This window comes from Aulonocara sp. 'chitande type north' Nkhata Bay, linkage group LG7, assembly GCF_057382095.1.
Source record: "Aulonocara sp. 'chitande type north' Nkhata Bay isolate Kocher_YH1m ecotype deep benthic linkage group LG7, A_spYH_male_GT1.1, whole genome shotgun sequence".
Taxonomy (NCBI): Eukaryota; Metazoa; Chordata; class Actinopteri; order Cichliformes; family Cichlidae; genus Aulonocara; species Aulonocara sp. 'chitande type north' Nkhata Bay.
Window position 1 is genome coordinate 55,050,091 of NC_141350.1, and position 19,938 is coordinate 55,070,028.

At 42.7% G+C, this 19,938-nt stretch overlaps 1 protein-coding gene across 3 annotated transcripts in view; it reads left to right on the forward strand.

Moving 5' to 3' along the window:
* The first annotated feature begins 5,081 nt into the window (after positions 1–5,081).
* arsb (arylsulfatase B) overlaps positions 5,082–19,938 on the forward strand; it is a 56,952-nt gene continuing 42,095 nt past the window's right edge. The window contains exons 1-6 of one of the 3 annotated variants that reach the window (XR_015130436.1): positions 5,082–5,616; positions 11,234–11,420; positions 12,726–12,916; positions 13,116–13,323; positions 15,640–15,883; positions 17,014–17,084. Coding sequence is in view for 2 of the 3 variants with exons in the window: in XM_086301414.1 (XP_086157540.1) it covers positions 5,350–5,616; positions 11,234–11,420; positions 12,726–12,916; positions 13,116–13,323; positions 15,640–15,883; positions 17,014–17,084 (1,168 nt within the window). In the remaining variant the exon portion in view is untranslated. The remainder of the gene's footprint in view (positions 5,617–11,233; positions 11,421–12,725; positions 12,917–13,115; positions 13,324–15,639; positions 15,884–17,013; positions 17,085–19,938) is intronic. The other 2 variants (XM_086301414.1, XM_086301413.1) reach the window with 2 other exon arrangements.

A 19,938-nucleotide genomic window follows, 5' to 3' on the forward strand; every position in this document is an offset into this window, starting at 1 on the left:
TGCTGCAGCAAGAGTACTGACAGGGACTAGAAAGAGAGAGCATATTTCTCCTGTTTTGGCTTCCCTTCATTGGCTTCCTGTTAAATCCAGAATTTAATTCAAAATCCTGCTCCTCACATAGAAGGTCTTAATTAATCAGGCCCCATCTTATCTTAATGACCTTGTAGTACCATATCACCCTATTAGAGCACTTCGCTCTCGCTCTGCAGGCCTACTTGTTGTTCATAGAGTATTTAAAGGTAGAATGGGAGGGAGAGCCTTCAGTTTTCAGGCCCCTCTTCTGTGGAACCAGCTTCCAGTTTGGATTCAGGAGACAGACACTATCTCTACTTTTAAGATTAGGCTTAAAACTTTCCTTTTTGCTAAAACATATAGTTAGGGCTGGACCAGGTGACCCTGAATCCTCCCTTAGTTATGCTGCAATAGACATAGGCTGCCGGGGGATTCCCATGATGCATTGAGTTTTTCCTTTCCAGTCACCTTTCTCACTCACTATGTGTTAACAGACCTCTCTGCATTGAATCATATCTGTTATTAACCTCTGTCTCTCTTCCACAGCATGTCTTTTATCCTGTCTTCCTTCTCTCACCCCAACCGGTCGCAGCAGATGGCCCCGCCCCTCCCTGAGCCTGGTTCTGCCGGAGGTTTCTTCCTGTTAAAGTTTTTCCTTCCCGCTGTTACCAAAGTGCTTGCTCATAGGGTGTCATATGATTGTTGGGTTTTTTTTTCTTTATGTATTATTGTTTGGTCTAGGTTGCAATATAAAGTGCTTTGAGACGATGCTGTTGTGATTTGCCATGGTATAAATAAAATTGAATTGAACTGAATTGTTAAAACAGAACTGAACAGAAATGAAGTTGATGACTGGAAATATTTTTTACAATACTGTGTGTTTGGACAATAATTTCTTCCTGTTAAAAGGGAGTTTTTCCTTCCCACTGTCGCCAAAGTGCTTGCTCATAGGGGGTCATATGATTGTTGGGTTTTTCTCTGTATCTATGAAGCGCCTTGAGGCGACTTATGTTGTGATTTGGCGCTATATGAATAAAATTGAATTCAATTGAATCCATCCTTGGATGAAAAATGCCTGATACAGATACGTATTTAACAGAACCACAGAGAAAGACTGTTACGTCTGCTCGCACATGCCGAGCACATCGGTACAACCAACCATATATGGGAAACACCCTGGAACATGTGCACCAATTCTGATCTCTGACCACATCTTCAGAATGACTTGTGTAAAGTGCACATCAACATCACCATCCTCATCCAAGAAGAAACGCTCAACTTCAACAGTCAGACCACATGACTCAATCTGGGGAACCGACTGTACCTGAAGAATTCAAACTCTGGACAATTGGACAAAAGGCCCTCAACTCACTCTTCCCATGGGCAGGAGTTGGAAAACATGCTCTCGGAATTGAGACACTGGACTATAGATTCAGCTTGTTCCTCAATGCATCCTGAAAGGTCAACGAGGGACAAAACCAAGAAATAGACGCTCTCAGAATTGCTGTAATGCAACATCGTGTAGCATGAACATTAACCTGAGAAAGGAGGATTGTGCGTCTTATTCAACACCACATGCTGCACTTACATGCCAGATAATGTACATTCTTCAAAAATGGCTTCAGATTCTAAAGAGACTGTTGATCGGCATTGGAGTTTCCCTGGTTTTATTTTGCTTTTCTATACTTGTGTTATTCCTTGTTTAAAAGCTGTAATTTCACAGATGATAAGTTTATCACTCACAGCATATGCAGATGTACCACAAAGCGATGAAGATTATGAAGAGTTCTTTTTCTATTTGGTAGATGAAGATGAAGTGCAACTAATGATGTAGTAACTGAAAATGTGAAAGACAAGTAGTTACTTACTGATAATATGTACATTTCATTTTCTGATCTTCAGGAGGGAATGTTAGGAGAAAATTGTACATAGTGTGATCAGCTTCATGAAATGTGTTCTTTTATTGATCATTAAGCAAATGTCTACGTGACTTTGTACGGTGGCCCTGAAGTGCAAATCACACCAACAAATTGCTAAACAAAACAACAAAATCGAGAAACAAAAAAACAAATGGAGAATCACAAAAACAAAATTGAGAAGCACAAAAACAAAACTGAGAATCACAAAAACAAAATTGAGAAGCACAAAAACAAAACTGATTTGCACTTCAGGGCCTCTCAATTTTGTTGTTGTGTTTAGCAATTTGTTGGTGTGATTTGCACTTCAGGGCCACCGTACTTTTGACATGAACTCTTGTGTGATAAACAACTAACAGCTTCCTCTTTCTGTAAGAACATGCAGACTATCTTGCGTGCTGCACAATATCGTTTATTACTTAGTAAATACTGATATCTATGACTAGCTAGTTTATTGTGATGGTGCTTTGTTTTCTCTATTATTATGTTGCTCTTTGTTGTTTGTTGTCTCCTCTGTTTGTTTTTGTTTGTTTGTTTGTTTGTTTTTTTTCTCCATACAGGTGACCCAGGAGTTTGTTTTTTTTTTGTCTCTCTTCCCCCCCCTTCTCACCGTCTCTTCTCCCCTTTGGTTTTCTTTCTTTCTCTCCCCCTCTCTCTCTCATTCATTCCCCCTGTCCTATTTATTAAAAAAAAAAAAAAAAATGACAAAGGATGAACTGAAGCTCTGCCATCACGTAATGTCGCATACTGCTGTTTCTGATGTCATTTAGAAAAGAAAAAAAAAAAAAAAAAAAAAGAACATGCAGACTTAGAAAAGGGGAACCTCAGCTCTGAGTTCTTAGAATAACTCTGTTATCTTTGTACACACACACACACACACACACACACACACACACACACACACACACAGATACAAGCTTGTATAAATAAAGAACGCAGACGGTGATACAGCGCGAGTCCATGAGTGCCTCCTGCGAGGAAGAGCGCTCTATGACCGTCCTCGCGAGTAAAAGACAACTGCAGTGTTGCGCCAGAGGGAGTGTTCGCCCAGGGTGCCAAACAGGCTAGGACCGCCACTGGCTGGGGGACTCCCATGATTTTCCTTTTCAGTCACCGTTTTCACTCACTCTGTGTTAATAGACCTCTCTGCATTGAATCATACTTGTTATGAATCTCTGTATCTCTTCCACAGCATGTCTTTATCCTGTCTTCCTTCTCTCACCCCAAGTGGTTCTTGGTGTCCGGGGCCTTTAAGGCGTGCAGACCCTGAATTGGGATACAGGGAGTGCAGAATTATTAGGCAAGTTGTATTTTTGAGGAATAATTTTATTATTGAACAACAACCATGTTCCCAATGAACCCAAAAAACTCATTATTATCAAAGCTGAATCTTTTTGGAAGTAGTTTTTAGTTTGTTTTTAGTTTTAGCTATTTTAGGGGGATATCTGTGTGTGCAGGTGACTATTACTGTGCATAATTATTAGGCAACTTAACAAAAAACAAATATATACCCATTTCAATTATTTATTTTTACCAGTGAAACCAATATAACATCTCCACATTCACAAATATACATTTCTGACATTCAAAAACAAAACAAAAACAAATCAGCGACCAATATAGCCACCTTTCTTTGCAAGGACACTCAAAAGCCTGCCATCCATGGATTCTGTCAGTGTTTTGATCTGTTCACCATCAACATTGCGTGCAGCAGCAACCACAGCCTCCCAGACACTGTTCAGAGAGGTGTACCGTTTCCCCTCCTTGTAAATCTCACATTTGATGATGGACCACAGGTTCTCAATGGGGTTCAGATCAGGTGAACGAGGAGGCCATGTCATTAGTTTTTCTTCTTTGATACCCTTTCTTGCCAGCCACGCTGTGGAGTACTTGGACGCGTGTGATGGAGCATTGTCCTGCATGAAAATCATGTTTTTCTTGAAGGATGCAGACTTCTTCCTGTACCACTGCTTGAAGAAGGTGTCTTCCAGAAACTGGCAGTAGGACTGGGAGTTGAGCTTGACTCCATCCTCAACCCGAAAAGGCCCCACAAGCTCATCTTTGATGATACCAGCCCAAACCAGTACTCCACCTCCACCTTGCTGGCGTCTGAGTCGGACTGGAGCTCTCTGCCCTTTACCAATCCAGCCACGGGCCCATCCATCTGGCCCATCAAGACTCACTCTCATTTCATCAGTCCATAAAACCTTAGAAAAACCAGTCTTGAGATGTTTCTTGGCCCAGTCTTGACGTTTCAGCTTGTGTGTCTTGTTCAGTGGTGGTCGTCTTTCAGCCTTTCTTACCTTGGCCATGTCTCTGAGTATTGCACACCTTGTGCTTTTGGGCACTCCAGTGATGTTGCAGCTCTGAAATATGGCCAAACTGGTGGCAAGTGGCATCTTGGCGGCTGCACGCTTGACTTTTCTCAGTTCATGGGCAGTTATTTTGCGCCTTGGTTTTTCCACACGCTTCTTGCGACCCTGTTGACTATTTTGAATGAAACACTTGATTGTTCGATGATCACGCTTCAGAAGCTTTGCAGTTTTGAGACTGCTGCATCCCTCTGCAAGATATCTCACTATTTTTGACTTTTCTGAGCCTGTCAAGTCCTTCTTTTGACCCATTTTGCCAAAGGAAAGGAAGTTGCCTAATAATTATGCACACCTGATATAGGGTGTTGATGTCATTAGACCACACCCCTTCTCATTACAGAGATGCACATCACCTAATATGCTTAATTGGTAGTAGGCTTTGAGCCTATACAGCTTGGAGTAAGACAACATGCATGAAGAGGATGATGTGGACAAAATACTCATTTGCCTAATAATTCTGCACTCCCTGTACAGCCTCTATGTCTTTGGACTGTGGGTGAGAACCCATGCAAACTCCACACAGAAAGACCCTGGTGGTGGTATTGAACTCAGGACCTTCTTGCTGTGAGGCAACAGTGCTAATCACCATTTATTACTGCCAGTAATGTACTTATTTATACTTTACTTTGTATTTTCTAATGTAATTTAGTTTGACAAATTTATCAAAAGATTTCCATTATGCTCAGTTTTCTACACTGAAGTATTAAATTTGTGTATTTAATTTAATTTAATTTAATTTAATAGCGCTTTTAGAGCTTCGCTTATAGCGTCGGGCTTCCATACATCACGTGCTTCGCAATGTTTTTCGATCATCTGATTGGCTGCTGCAGTCTCGGCAGTGCTTTTAATCTGTGGAACAGGGAAGTGAAAGTTAGCTGCAGTTCATTATTGATGTGTGTAATCATTACACTGACACCTCATTAGTTACATTAACTCGTGAACAGCTGGTGCTACTTTACTCTTTCTTGGTTAGCTAAACGCGGCTGTACCGACTTCCTGTTTGATTTCAACGGAAAAAAAACTGTCCCATTGAGGTGATAAATAAGAAGATGACTGAAGGTAATGGCAAGGTGGTTTACTGGATCATTGCCTCGACTTTCATAGTAAATTTAGCTCAAACTTTAGCGGCTCGGCAGCCTCACGTCGTGTTTATCCTGGCCGATGACTTCGGCTGGTACGATATCGGCTACCACGGCTCCGAGATCAGGACGCCAAACCTGGACAAGCTGTCGTCCAGAGGAGTCCGCCTGGAGAACTACTATGTGCAGCCTCTGTGCACCCCCTCCAGGAACCAGCTCATGACCGGGAGGTATCAGGTGAGAACACAGACTGGATATAAAGATAGGTTAAATACAGTCGATATTTCTTAATGACCAATAAGCCAAACAGTCCTGATCTGAACTTAATTCTTAATTTTTCTGACACAAATTACCGGTGTAAACGATCAATCATTTTAAGAGGTGTTAAGTGAATATGCTAAATAAATCAGTGAAATGGCTACAAACGCATACAGGGGAACAAAATAATGAATCTATTCCAATATTTTAGAATCGTTATTGTCACTTCATTCGACGAGTTGGAAAATATCACATTAGTTACTTGGTAGGCTTAAAAATAAATAAAAGACGGACATCTATATAGAGTCAGGTAATAAGTATTTGGACAGTGAGGCATTTTTTTATATTTTGTCCACAATTAAGCATATTTATGCAACATAATGCCATATTAGTGACGAGAGGAGCAAAAGCTTCAGGAGTGGTCAAATCAACAATCTGCTTTTCTAAAAAGACAGAATAAAGTGGCCAAGTTGGCAACACCCAAAGGTCTGAAGAGAAAAAAAAACACACACACAAAAATTACTAAAGTGGAGGATTACAGAATCTCTCCTGCTAAACTGAAGACAGGGAGACCACAACTGATGGTGGCTGCATTAAAGGCATAGCAAATGGTTGGTAACAAAGCTTCTCAAGGGAGAACAGTCATCATGGGAAGCCCCCAGCAGCCTAAGACCTATTGCACCACAGCTATAAGGGGGGGTTAAAGTCAACTCCTTTAAAGGAAGCTTTTAAGCCTAATCTTAAAGTAGAGAGGCCGTCTGTCTCCTGAATCCTAAGTGGTAACTGGTTCCACAGAAGGAGGGACTGAGGAAAAGAGTTCCCATTCTACTTTTAATTATCAGAGAAACCACAAACCAGCAGTCTGAGAGCAAAGAGCTCTATTTGGGTGATATGGTACTATAAGGTGTTTAAGATAAGATGTGGCCTGATTATTCAAGACCTGTATGTGAGCAGAAGGATTTAGAATTGAATTCTGAATTTAACAGGGAGCCAGTAAAAAATAAGCCAATGTGGGAGAAATCTGCTCTTTCTTTCTAGTCCCTGTCAGGACTCTTGCTTCATCATTTTTGGATTAACTGAAGGCTCTTCATTGAGTTTTTATGACAGCCTGATTATAACGAATTATAATAGTTCACCCAAGAAGTAACACATTCACGAACTAGTGTCTTCAGCATCACTCTTAGATGGATGTATTTACGTGCATGAAAGCTGGTGCAACAACGGGACAATTATAAACAGTCACTGCTCCCCGAACCTTGAGTACATGTCGGTAAGATGCCGGCCTTTCTTTCTACCGAGAGAGCTAACAGTAGTGATCATCACGGCTGTGTACATTCCACCCGATGCCAACGTAAACACGGCGCTCTCTATCCTGCTGAACACCATTAACGAACAGCAGCGGGCCCACCCGGACGGTGTTCACATAATTGCAGGTGACTTTAATAAGGCCAACATAAAGACTGTACTCCCAAAGTTCTGTACTGCAAATGTGACAGTGGACAAAAGCATTCGGGTTTTCCCAAATCAAAAACCCTGGATGACCAGCGAGGTCCGCTCACTCCTCAAAGCCCGTGATGCCGCCTTCAGGTCAGGTGACAGAGCGCTGTACAGGGCTGCTCGAGTTGACCTGAAAAGGGGGATTAAAAAAAGCCAAGTCAGACCATAAAAGGAACATCGAGTCCCACCTGTCCAGCAACAACACACGAGAGGTGTGGCAGGGAATGCAAGACATCATCAACCACAGAGGCAGTACTGCGAAAACATGTCTGTGAAGGTTCTCAGTCATCCAGGTCATCGTAGTCAAAGGAGCTTGCAAAGAAAAGCGTCTGGACTTCTTTAAGTTGCTTGAAGACGTTTCACCTCTCATCCGAGAAGCTTCTTCAGTTCTAAGGTCAAATGGTGGAGAGTCCCAGATATAAACCTAGTGGGAGTGACCCCCCACAGAGGGACAAAAGGACCTCCTGATGATCCTCTAATCACCTGAGCCAAGGTGGGAAACTGGGCGTGGGTCCCAATCAGCCAGAGTTTCGGGTGTGTTCATTGTGAAACCTGGCCCCACCTTATCATGCGAATTCCTGAGGTCAGATGGCCCAGGATGTGAGTGGGCGTTAAGGCGTCTGGGAAGGGATCTCAAAACTGGATTATGGCAGAGAGTTGGTGTCGTAAACCCCCGCCTCTGTTCAAAGATGGTCACTCACAGTGGACATAGATGGCTTCTTTCACTCCTCTTTCAAACCATCTGTCCTCTCTGTCCAAAATGTGAACATAGGACACTCTTTCGAGGATGCCATTATCCTTAAGATGCAGATGGACTGCTGAGTCTTGTCCTGTGGAGGTGGCTCTTCTGTGTTGTGCCATGCGTTTGTGAAGTGGCTGTTTGGTCTCTCCAATGTAGAGGTCTGAGCATTCCTCGCTGCACTGTACAGCGTACACCACATTGTTAAGTTTGTGTTTTGGCGTTTTGTCTTTCGGGTGAACCAGTTTCTGTCTGAGCGTGTTGCTGGGTCTGAAATACACTGGGATGTCATGCTTGGAGAAAACTCTCCTGAGTTTCTCTGATACACCGGCTACATAGGGGATGACAATGTTGTTGCGTCTGTCCTTCTTATCCTCCCTCCCACTGAAGAAGCTTCTCGGATGAGAGGTGAAACGTCTTCAAGCAACTTAAAGAAATCCAGACGCTTTTCTTTGCAAGCTCCTTTGACTACTGCGAAAACAGAAAACCCGAGTGGGCAGCTGGCAGAGGAAATAAACAGCTTCTTCGCCCACTTTGAAACACCACAACAGCAACACTCATCTGCTTCAGCCCTGCTCCCATCCTCATCCTCACCTGGTTCCTGCACCGCTCCACTCACTGTAACAGAGCACGATGTCAGACGTGTGCTCCTAGCAGTGAACCACAGGAAGGCGGCCGGTCCAGATCGAGTACCTGGCAAGGTACTAAGAGCATGCGCACACCAGCTCACCCTCATCTTCACCAGACTCTTCAACCTCTCACTGGATCAGGCAGCCATCCCATCCTGTCTAAAATCGGCCACAATCATCCCAGTGCCGAAGAAGTCTCCCATCTCCAGCCTGAATGATTACCGCCCTGTGGCCCTCACACCGGTAATCATGAAATGCTTTGAGAGACTAGTCCTTCAGCACATCAAGGATTACCTCCCCCCCAGAATTCGACCCCCACCAGTTTGCATACCGTGCAAACAGATCCACAGAAGACGCCATCGCCACAGCCCTCCACGCTGTGCTGAGTCACCTAGAGCAGCGGCAAAGCTACGTCCGAATGCTCTTTGTGGACTACAGCTCAGCCTTTAATACAATCATCCCGGACATCCTCATCACCAAACTGGTCACTCTTGGCCTCCCTCCTCTCACGTGTGCCTGGATAAAGGATTTCCTCACAAACCGGCCCCAGACTGTAAGACTCGGCCCTCATCTCTCCTCCACTCGCACACTGAGCACCGGCTCCCCACAGGGCTGTGTGCTGAGCCCCCTCCTCTATTCTCTCTACACCCACGACTGCAGTTCGACCCACAACAGCACTCTCATCAAGTTTGCTGATGACACCACGGTAGTTGGACTCATCTCGAAGGGAGACGAGGCAGAGTACAGAGAGGAAGTCCTGAAGCTGGCAGCATGGTGTTCAGAAAACAATCTGGCACTGAACACTAAGAAAACCAAAGAGCTCATTGTTGACTTCAGGAGACACAGCACCGACTTGGCCCCCCCTCTACATCAACGGGGAGTGTGTGGAGAGGGTCCACACTTTCCGGTTCCTTGGTGTCCTCATCTTTGCTGACATCTCCTGGACAGGAAACATCTCAGCGGTCATCAAGAAGGCCCAACAGCGGCTGCACTTCCTGAGAGTCCTCAGGAAGTACAAGCTGAACTCCAACCTGCTGCTGACCTTCTACCGCTCGTCCATTGAGAGCCTGCTAACCTACTGCATCACGGTATGGTACGGCAGCTGCACCAAAGCAGATAGAGTGAGGCTTCAGAGTGTGGTCAAGACAGCACAAAAGATCATCGGCTGCCCTCTCCCCTCCCTGATGGACATTTATTCCTCCCGCTGCCTCAGCAGAGCAGCAAACATTATCAAGGACAGCTCCCACCCTGGCTTCAACATGTTCAGCCTGCTTCCCTCAGGGAAGTGCTATAGGTGCATCAACTATGTCCATATGTACATAGCGCTGCAGAACTGTACCCCCCCCCCCCCCCCCCCCCCCCCCAGCATGTTTACACTGAGTAGGAGATGCTCTGTATCTCATTGCCTTTATTGTCACTATACAGTTGTACATTCTATTCTGTTTTAATTTTAGAGAATATTGCGCAACTTAAAGAAAGTAGTCCTACATATTTTTTCAATATGGACATTGGAGGACAAATCCTGATCAAAATCACTCCAGGATTCCTCACAGTGTTACTGGAGGCCAAGGTAATGCCGTCCAGAGTAAGTATCTGGTTAGATAACATGTCTCTAAGATTTTTAGAGTTTTATCTGCAGCAGGAAATTAGAGTTGATCCAGGTCTTTATGTCTTTACCACATACTGCAGTTTACGTCATTGTTGTGTCATCTTCACGGATCGATAACAGGATATTTAATGAACAGATGATCAATTCTGTGGACAGAATCGAGATCAGGATGTGGGAGCCAGAATTCTGGCTAGGTTGTAGGTCACTCAGTGAAATGCAACTCAATTTACATATTTAAGTAATGTGTGTTGGGTTTTTTTTTTTTTTTTTTTTTTTTTTTTCTGGATTTTTGGTTGATACCGTTTCTCTCTAAATTGAAACTACCATAATAATTAGAAACTTGTGATTTATTTGTAAGTGAGCAAACTTACAAATTCAGCAGGGGATGAGATAATTATTTCCCCCACTGTAAACTTTAATGCAACCAGATGTGGGGTGTTTTTTTTTGTTTTTTTTGTTTTTTTTGTTTTTTTTTGTTTTTAACCGCAGGAGTCATTCCCTGCTGGCCTTCATAAAGGCGTAAGCTGCACATCCACCCACAGCAAAAGTGGAAAGATCACCAAAGAATTTGCATCAGTAGTATGAAGAGTCACTGATGGAGGTCATTGTGATTCCAGCTAGCTAGCGAGCTAACACTCTTATGTCCGATGTTAACGTCACATGTTTCGTGGCATTATTTGGTGTTTATGCATGTTAAATTGTCTTTCCTGTAAGGAACAATCCCCGTTATTATAACCAACACTTCTAAACAATAGTTAGATTTTCTTTCTTTTTTTCTTTTTTTTTTTTTCTTGTGAAATTTGGTTAAGCCAATCACAGAGGACCCTTCCCTGCACGATGAGAACAGTCTTCCTACAGGCTCTACTTTGGATTTGTAAACTTTATTTTAATGGAGTCTTTCTAGGGAATTACTTATTATTATTATTATTATTATTATAATAATAGATGTTGATGGAAAGGAGAACAAGACAAAGTCAGGACATTTATTTTGAAACTTCTGTTTGAGTCATCGCCACCACAAAGGCTGTTGTTTTCCTCTTTTCTGTTTTTTAACGATTTTGTTCCCTTTTTACTAAATTGCAAATTTCTTCTTAACCGTTTGTGTTTGTCTTTAAACTTCAGATCCACACCGGTATGCAGCACCAGATCATCTGGCCCTGCCAGCCTTACTGCGTTCCTCTGGATGAGAAACTGCTGCCTCAGCTCATGAAGGAGGCGGGGTATGCCACACACATGGTCGGCAAGTGGCACCTGGGCATGTACATGAAGGACTGCCTGCCCACACGCCGTGGCTTTGACACGTACCTTGGTTTGTATAATGTGGAAGAAACACTTCACAGAGCACATTTTGCATGAATGCTACTCAGTAACAGCTCATGTGTTTATCTTTGTGTAAAATCATGCACATAGTAAGTGACGATTGCCTTAGTTACACGTCACCTTCATGATACATTTGAATCTTTTGCATTTGAACTAAAAATATTAGCTCGTGTATTAAAAGCGAAGTTACCCAACAGTTAATGCAAGGTTTTTGTTCACCCCAATCATTAATGCTGACACCTTAGATGCTAAGGCCACATGCTAAAAACTGAAGAGGGCTTAGATGAAGATGTTTGACTTCACTGAAGAGGACACTGTTAAGTGAATAAATCCAGTTCTAAACATGCAGAGGACAAAAGCACCGTTTGGACTAGAGCATAGCGCCTTAAGGGAGGACTGTTCTTGCGAAGGTTTAGCCATCTTGTTTTTTGAACAATTTTGTTGACAAATCAACACGTATACCTCTGCTGAGGAAACTTTCCTAACCGCTTGCTGCATTGCTCGCTGTGTGTCATGCCAAAGTCTGCAATTTCTTCACATGTGAAATGAGCTCCTCAGTAGCTGACCACAACTACAGCATTTTTATTGTAGCCTTTGTTTATCCCAGTAAGAGTCAAATTGAGAATTTAAGTCTTCTTGTTTTTTAAAGAGTGACATAAATTAAAAAAAACTGCGACTATTAAAAATGCTTCCCTATACTACTGGTCCAGAGGTCGAACAGTATTATAGACATTTTGCATTATTTTTAAATAACATTATGTATTTAATGATTTTTGTTTTTAATTTTTGAGCACATACAGTACTTTCCCATCTATATTTAAAGCCTAACAAAACTAGTGTCATTATTTATCTGGCATCTTGATCGTAGTCTCATAGATCACGTCCGTCTGTTCTCAAACTACCCAATATACACACACGTCTGAATGACACGTGCTATATAAACTGCCAGTACCAGAATTCTCATTATCTATGTGGTTTTTGGGAATCATTTCTGTCACATTCAGATCTTTACGAATGATAAAAATTCTGTGTCGTAGCAGACCTCAAAACAAACTGCGACATTACGTGTAAATTTTGCTAATAGTGTCTGTAATGGACAGTGAATATGTAGCTTACAGAGAAGAATAATAAATATGTAATAAATATTTAATATTCTTTGGTTTTTTGCCATCTCACTATATAAAGTGATATAATGAACATATAAAGAATAACAGGATAAATTACCATGCATGACTGTGCTTTCAATGTTTTTAAAGCTGTTTTTAATGTATTGATTACCCGCTGTGTGCCACAGGTTACCTGACAGGTGGTGAGGATTACTTCACTCACTTCCGCTGTTATCAAAGCCGCTCGCTGAACCTGAGCCGCTGTGCGTTGGACCTTAGAGATGGGGAAGACGTCGCCACAGGATACGAAGGGGTCTATTCCACTGAGCTGCTGAGCCAGAGGGCCATCAGCATCATTGAGAGACACAACTCTCAAAAGGTGACACACAACATCTCATCACATACATTAACTGTGAAACTGCTGGCCTAACCAATTCGTAGAGTTAACCTTAGTTATCTTAATCATAATCCTAGATTTAACATGTATAGAAGGTTATCAGCTCAGACATCGGGGGGCATTTAACGTCTGTAATGACAACAGTGTGAATGTTCTGTCCCCGTTTCCCTCTATCTTTCAGCCACTCTTCATGTATGTGGCGCTGCAGGCGGTCCATGCACCCCTGCAGGTGCCAGAGCGCTACGTGACTCCCTACAGTTTTATCACAGACACCAATCGCAGGCTCTATGCCGGCATGGTGTCAGCTATGGATGAGGCGGTGGGCAACATCACCCTGGCTTTACAGAAAGTGGGACTCTGGAACAACACGGTCCTTGTGTTCTCAACTGGTATGAGTTTAATTATTAGTTGTTGTTGTTGTTGTTGTTTTTGGTTTTTTAAACTGAGATGCTAGATAAACCACTATTTGTTCTACAGTTGATGTTGTTTTTATTTATTTATTTATTTAGAAATAATGCATTATATAGCTGAGCACTAATTAGAGCTGTGTCTCAGTGCCGTCTATCTCTTCATGTAATCCCAAAATTGACTCCATGATGTTGAAATCAGTCTCCACGAGCTGAAAGAGATCTCAAATGTCCCAGATTTATTTATTTTAAGTTATCTTGGCTGACAGCTGTATTTCTGCGGATGCCCACTAGAGGGCGGTGTTTTGCCATGTTTGTTCAAACGTCACTGCCGGCTGATAGAAGTAAGGAAAACTTTTCTTAGCTCATGTCTTCGTGTAGAGCTCTACAGGCAACTCGCCGAGAAAAAGACAAAGGAAAAACATCTAATAAACCTTTGATGAAGAACGTAATGTGGCCAAGACGGGCCATAAACCACATCATTTAAACCTGTGCCTGCTCGCAGGTTTCCACACGTGGAACATCCTAATGATTTGCATCTGAAGTAGGTAACTACGTTTGAGGGTTATTTTTAGGGGGTTTAGTGTTTTTAAAGGGTAATTAGAAGACAGGAACAATGCTGTGAAAGTAAAGTGTGAGCGTTTTTATGCCTGTGGTGGGCTACGGTAGGTGGCCTGTTTCATTGTTCCTTTACACATTTGGCTCGCTGTGATTCTGAGGATTGAGCCAACCATATGCTGGGCAGACACTGACTCTGCTGAGCTGAAGCAGTGGAAAAACTCAGAGTACTTCCTGCTTCTGTGTAAATGTGGTGCAGAGCTTATGTAATCTGTGATTTGACCAGATAAATGTTTAACTATAACTTACTGAAAGAAGGCTTATCAGTTGTTTGGTTAGTCACATTTCCAGCTCACACTTTGAATCCATCCTGGTCAAGCTGTTATCACTGACTAAGCTTAACAGGACAGAATTGGCAGAATTTGGTTTGGTTGGACTTTGAGTTTCCTTTATGATGACATTTTCTGTAAACTGACAGCGTCACTGGGAATTTACTGTAAGCAAATGAGCAACGAGGATGAAGGGACCTTTTGGGGGAGCTGGGAAAGACAGAGTTGGCCTGTAGAGAGGCGAAGCAGCTTGAAAAGACATTAAGAAGCAGACGGTCTCTTCCAAAAACCGTTCGGGAATCGACACAGACTACTTCCTGGACTTGGATGACACTTTGCCTGTGAAAGGGGAGCCTTGCCTGGATGTGACTGGTCAAGCGTATTTATACTGGATCGGCTTATTGGGATGATGACAGTCTAACCGCCTGTGTGTGCACTTGTGTAATGGTTGGATATTTTATAGGTGTATTTGTCAGACAGTGAGACAACATCGGCGTGTTGTTTTAATGTCTCAGCTGATCACTTGTTTTCAGCAATAGCAGCCCTGGGGAGTGCACTGACAGCTGCTTCATTGGTTGTTCAAACTGAAATCCTTCATCGCTTGGATGGATTGCTATTGAATTTTTACAGTCATATTACAGAGTACATGAATCCCTAATGACTTTAATGATGCTTTGACTTTAGCTCAGCACCACATGAAGTTTCCCAATAATTGCTGATCATTGGACTTTATGCAGTTTTATTAAAAAACAAAACAAAATTCATAGATTTGCAGTGAAATCTATAGAAGATTGTTCTTCACATGACTGTATGTCACACATCTGAAATTGACAACAACAAAATAAAACCCTGTGTAGCCCCCATAGCAAATTGGCACATTACATTGTGTCAGCTGTGAAACTTTGTAATGTTGCAGCTTGTTGATGCTGTTCATTTGCTATAAGGTTAAAGGCTACAGTTGCTGCTATAGTCACAGTTGACCTTATTGGCATACAGTGATCAGTGATTCAGCTCACTTGAATTAGGTAACATAAAGTGGAAGGATATCAGCTGACTGGATAAAATGTTATCAGGTGATAGGAGTTTCCTGTTGCTTTTTTGCCTTAAAAAAAAAAAGAAGAAGAAAGAAAACAACTTTATGCATTTGCTTAAAGAGTATTTGACTCATCAAAACCTGAGCACATATCGCTTAGATGGGTTTTCCACCTTTAAATTCATTTTCATGGTTTCCCACATGTCTGCTGGAAATATAAAATGTTTGGCTGATGTACAATCAACATTCAGAAACCGAATTTCCACAGAGTGACATTGGAACCTGAACATATATGAAATCCAGACTCTGGGAAATTTTGAACATTGTTTCAGTATCTACAAATGATCTTCATACCTTTTGCCCCTGTGGTTGTTTCAGATAATGGAGGTCAAACGCTGTCTGGTGGCAGCAACTGGCCTCTGCGAGGGAGAAAGTGGTCACTATGGGAAGGAGGAGTCCGAGGCGTTGGATTTGTTGCCAGCCCGTTACTGAAACAGCCGGGTACCGTGAACCGTGAGCTCATCCACATCTCCGACTGGCTGCCTACACTTGTCGGCCTGGCAGGAGGAAACACCACAGGCACGAAGCCGCTGGACGGCTTCGATGTGTGGAACGCGATCAGGTGAGCTGGGCCGTTTTTTTTTTTTACTGTCAAGATCTGTCACAGGACTTGAGGGGGAAGTTGGCTGTAGCCTGGAGGGTTTTTGTGAGTGATACCAGCTCTTAAGTTTGACAGCTTGCCCTCTCTTGGTGCCCCTTTCAGACCCTCCCCCACCCCCGCCCCATGCTCGCACTCTCCAGCTACCTCTGTCTTCTTCTCGTAGGAGCCCCTGCTTCTTCAATAAGCCCTTTGTTGCTGTGGCATTGAGAGCTCAAAGAGAAGGAAATTGCATCAGTCATTCTCACACAAATCTGTAGTCCATCCATCCCTCTGTTCTGCCCCCCCCAGCTTCGCTTCAGACTAAAAATTAAGCTGTCCTCCTGTTAGATCAGCTAATTTGTTTTGCTGCAAATCCTTTTATGTCAGGACATGCCTGAGATGATGCAATTTTGTTAAATGTAATATATTCAATTAAACGTCTGGATGACCTCTTGTGTTTTGGAGAACTTTGCAAAGAAGCTATTAGTAAATCGATAAGTCACACGGAGCAGCTTGCAGACCACAGATGTGCTTTCCATGTGAGGCGAGCTGTCACTGTGTCCCATTTGACTGACGCATTATATTTGTAAACTAAATGCGGACACAGTGAAAGAGGTGAAATTGAGGGCTACAGCAGAGCCCCGGCAGAAAATCGAGGCTTAGCCAGGACCGCAAACTACTACTCGCAGCCTCCACTTGACTCGATTGGCCGTTGCGTGTCAGCTGACCACCAGCTGCTGGCACGGCCGTGTGAGCAGCACTACAGAGCACAAAACGCTGCTTTCATTGTGTTTTAATTGGACGTCCCAGTTGCAGAAAACAGCAGCCCCGACAGCACGGCCTGGGAAGGGTAAACCAAACGAAGGCCCAGAACAGGGAAGCACCCAGTGAGAGAGTGAGACTTATTTCAGTTGTGTTATCAGTCAGTGTGGTCAGAGAAAGTGGTGCGTTTTCTCTGTGGTGGAGTGCGGTCAGCGCATATGACCGCCTGGTGAGCAACAGCCAGCTGCTTCAGATTTACAGATCCCGGTGGGTTTCACAGCACATGAGTCAGCGTGGTGTGTTGGTTGTGTGTTCTCTTATTGAAGTGCAACACTGCTTTTATCTTACAGCAAAGGGTTTGCCTCACCCAGACTGGAGCTGCTGCACAACATCGACCCTCTGTATTATGACATTGCTCCATGTAAGTTCACATTTCTTTTTTCCACTTTAACATTATTGGAAATCTTTTTTTCAGTATGTCTGAAAATTTTCTCAATTAATTCAAACTGCTGATTTCACAGAATGTCCATTGTTAAAGTCAATTACGCCTTTCCCTAAAGGTTGAGTGAGTATTTTTTTTTTAAGGTTATTTAATAGAAAATAGAAAATTATACTGGAAATATGGATTGATTTGTGTGTAATAATGTCTTCAACCATCTGATACATTGTCATGAACTTAGAAGGAATCCATTGAAAATACATGAGTGGGCATTGCTTTGGGGAAGCTGCTAAACAGCTACATGTATGATGTCATAAATATCAGATAGCCCTGATATGATCAACTTGGAAACACTGTTTCGACTGTGAGCACAGAAGCTCCACCTACCTGTTGTTTATTAAAGCTTTTGTTTATGAGGGTGCAGCTAATCACAATAGTGCTGGTTTAAAGGACTGGTGGGATGACCCCACTGGTGGGAAATGACCCCAAGAAGAAAATCTTCAGTGAAGCTAAATTGAATGTATATGATTCATTAAAAAAAAAAAATAGAAAGTATAAACTGACCATCACTGCTTATTCAGTTCGGTGTCTCCAGGTAGGTGGAGTCTATCCCAGCTGTCATAGCGTGAGGTCAGGGTACACCCTGGACTGGTCGCCAGTCCATCAAAGGGCTAACACATCGTATAATTGTGTCTTTGGGCTGTGGGAGAGAATACCCTGAGACAGGCAAGCCCCGCAGAGAAAGGTCCCAGCTGACCAGTGGATGTGACTATTTTGAGCTTTTAATTATTCAAAACTATTTTGGTAGAGCTAATGAAAAAAGATACAGATCTAGAAATGAGTTTCCAAAGATCCATGTAACTCTTTATAATACAATAATTATGTTAAATTATTTTCTTTTCTGCACAGTGCAGATAATTAAAACATTATGCAGATTAGTTACATTCACTTGCATTTAAAAAAAAAAAAAAAATAGTAATTAAGAGAAGTGATGGGCCCTGTGACGAACTGGTGACAGGTCTGGTGCTACCCAACCTCTTGCCCTATAACAGCTAGAGTATAGGTTGCTCGCCAGCGACCCTGAATTGAATAAGCAGTAAAGAACGATGGAGGGCTGACCTGTTATTGCAATAAATGTGACAGGTAATCATGATATGGATTTTAGCTGTTCTTAAGCGGCGCTGCTGTAAATCAGTCTGCTCGTCCTGTGCAGGGTCATGGGTATCTGGAGTGTACTCACATTGGGTCAAAGGTGGACTGCAGGCTGCCTGGCAGATCATCTGTTTATCACACACTGCAGGCAGTTTAGTGTCACGGCTAAGCCTAACCTGCATGCTTGTGTACTGAGGATGAAACTCACACAGGCAAGCTTAAACACTCTTAGTCATAATTCACATGCCAGTGAAGGTTTAAGATGATGAAAACCTCATGCACTGACCTCCTCCTCCTCTGTGTGCTTGCAGTGTAGGATATGTTCTCCTTTTCTTACTAACAATGTAATTCTGCTGTGTTTTCTCATTAAGCCTGTATGAAAGGATCATTGTTTGAGCTTAGACCTTAGAATAGAGTCTTATATAACATTTGAATAAAGCAAAAAGAGTGTTTGAAATTGTTAGGTTTGTAAAGAGTGTTTGGAATCTTAGTTAAAATGAGCTGAATCCAGAGAATTTTATCAGATTTTTTTTCCCCTCACTGTTTCGTATATAACAGATATTTTGTTTTCTTCTGAGGAATGCTGATAACACGGGGGTGAAACTCTAATCATTCACTGTTGACACTGTAATCAGTCGCCAGGGAGGAAATCTGAGAAAGCTGATGTTAGAGGGCAGGGCGGGTGTTCGCTCTTTAACCTCTGATTGTAGGGAGGTTTTACAGGAAATCTGCTATGGGACTGCTTTTTTTGGACTCATCCTTGTCTAAACCACTTAATATTTAGTGGACCAAACCGCTTCCATCTCTGGGGAGGTAGCAGGGCAGTTATCTGGGGCCGTGCTTTCTGACTTTTGGGGCGGATACTACACCTCAGTTACACATTTAAAAATAGTAAAGGTCCAAGGGGACTGAAATGGTAAAAAAAAAAAAAATCCTGCTTATATAGCACCTTTTTAACCTTGGTGGTTTTTCCAAAATGCTCTAAAGTGTTTCTCCTACAGCATTTTTAAAGCAGCAGAGACCTACAAGATGCCGTCCTGCCATAGGGAGCTACTTTTGGTTTAGTTTCTTGCCCAAGGACACGCAGACGTGTGGAGGAACTGCAACCTGAGCCACCAACCTTGCTATTAGTGGACAGCACACTCTACCAACTGAGCCTTGGTTGCTCTCTGTTTCTTTTTTTTGCAAACTTTTTTGGGACTGAAAAGCTTCACAGATGTATCAGACAGATATTAATATGTTGATCAAACATATGTGAAACAAACAGTAGTCTTATGTATTAGGGGCTTTTCAAAATATTATCTGGATTTCTTTGAACAGCAGTCCTTTAGAGTTTGTACAAGTCACGCTCCTTCCCGAGTCCATATTCAACAATGAACGTCAGCCTGCTTTAATATGAGATTTTCAGTGTTCGACGTCAATCCGTATTTCAAGTCAGCTAAGCACTGCACAGATCTGGGCTTAATTTCAGGTTTAAGGGCAACCTTTGGTGTTCACTGGTGGGATCATGTTCACTTATCTACATTAGCGACTCTCTAGTGGGTGGGTTGGACCAGGCCTCAATGCTCACCAGTGAGTCCCTGTTTGTTCCGTTCTCTGTCAAGATGATGCAAGTGCGGAAATAATGTTGAGTTACGGGCCCCGGGGAGGCCAATCCATGATGTGTGTGTGTGTGCATGTGTAT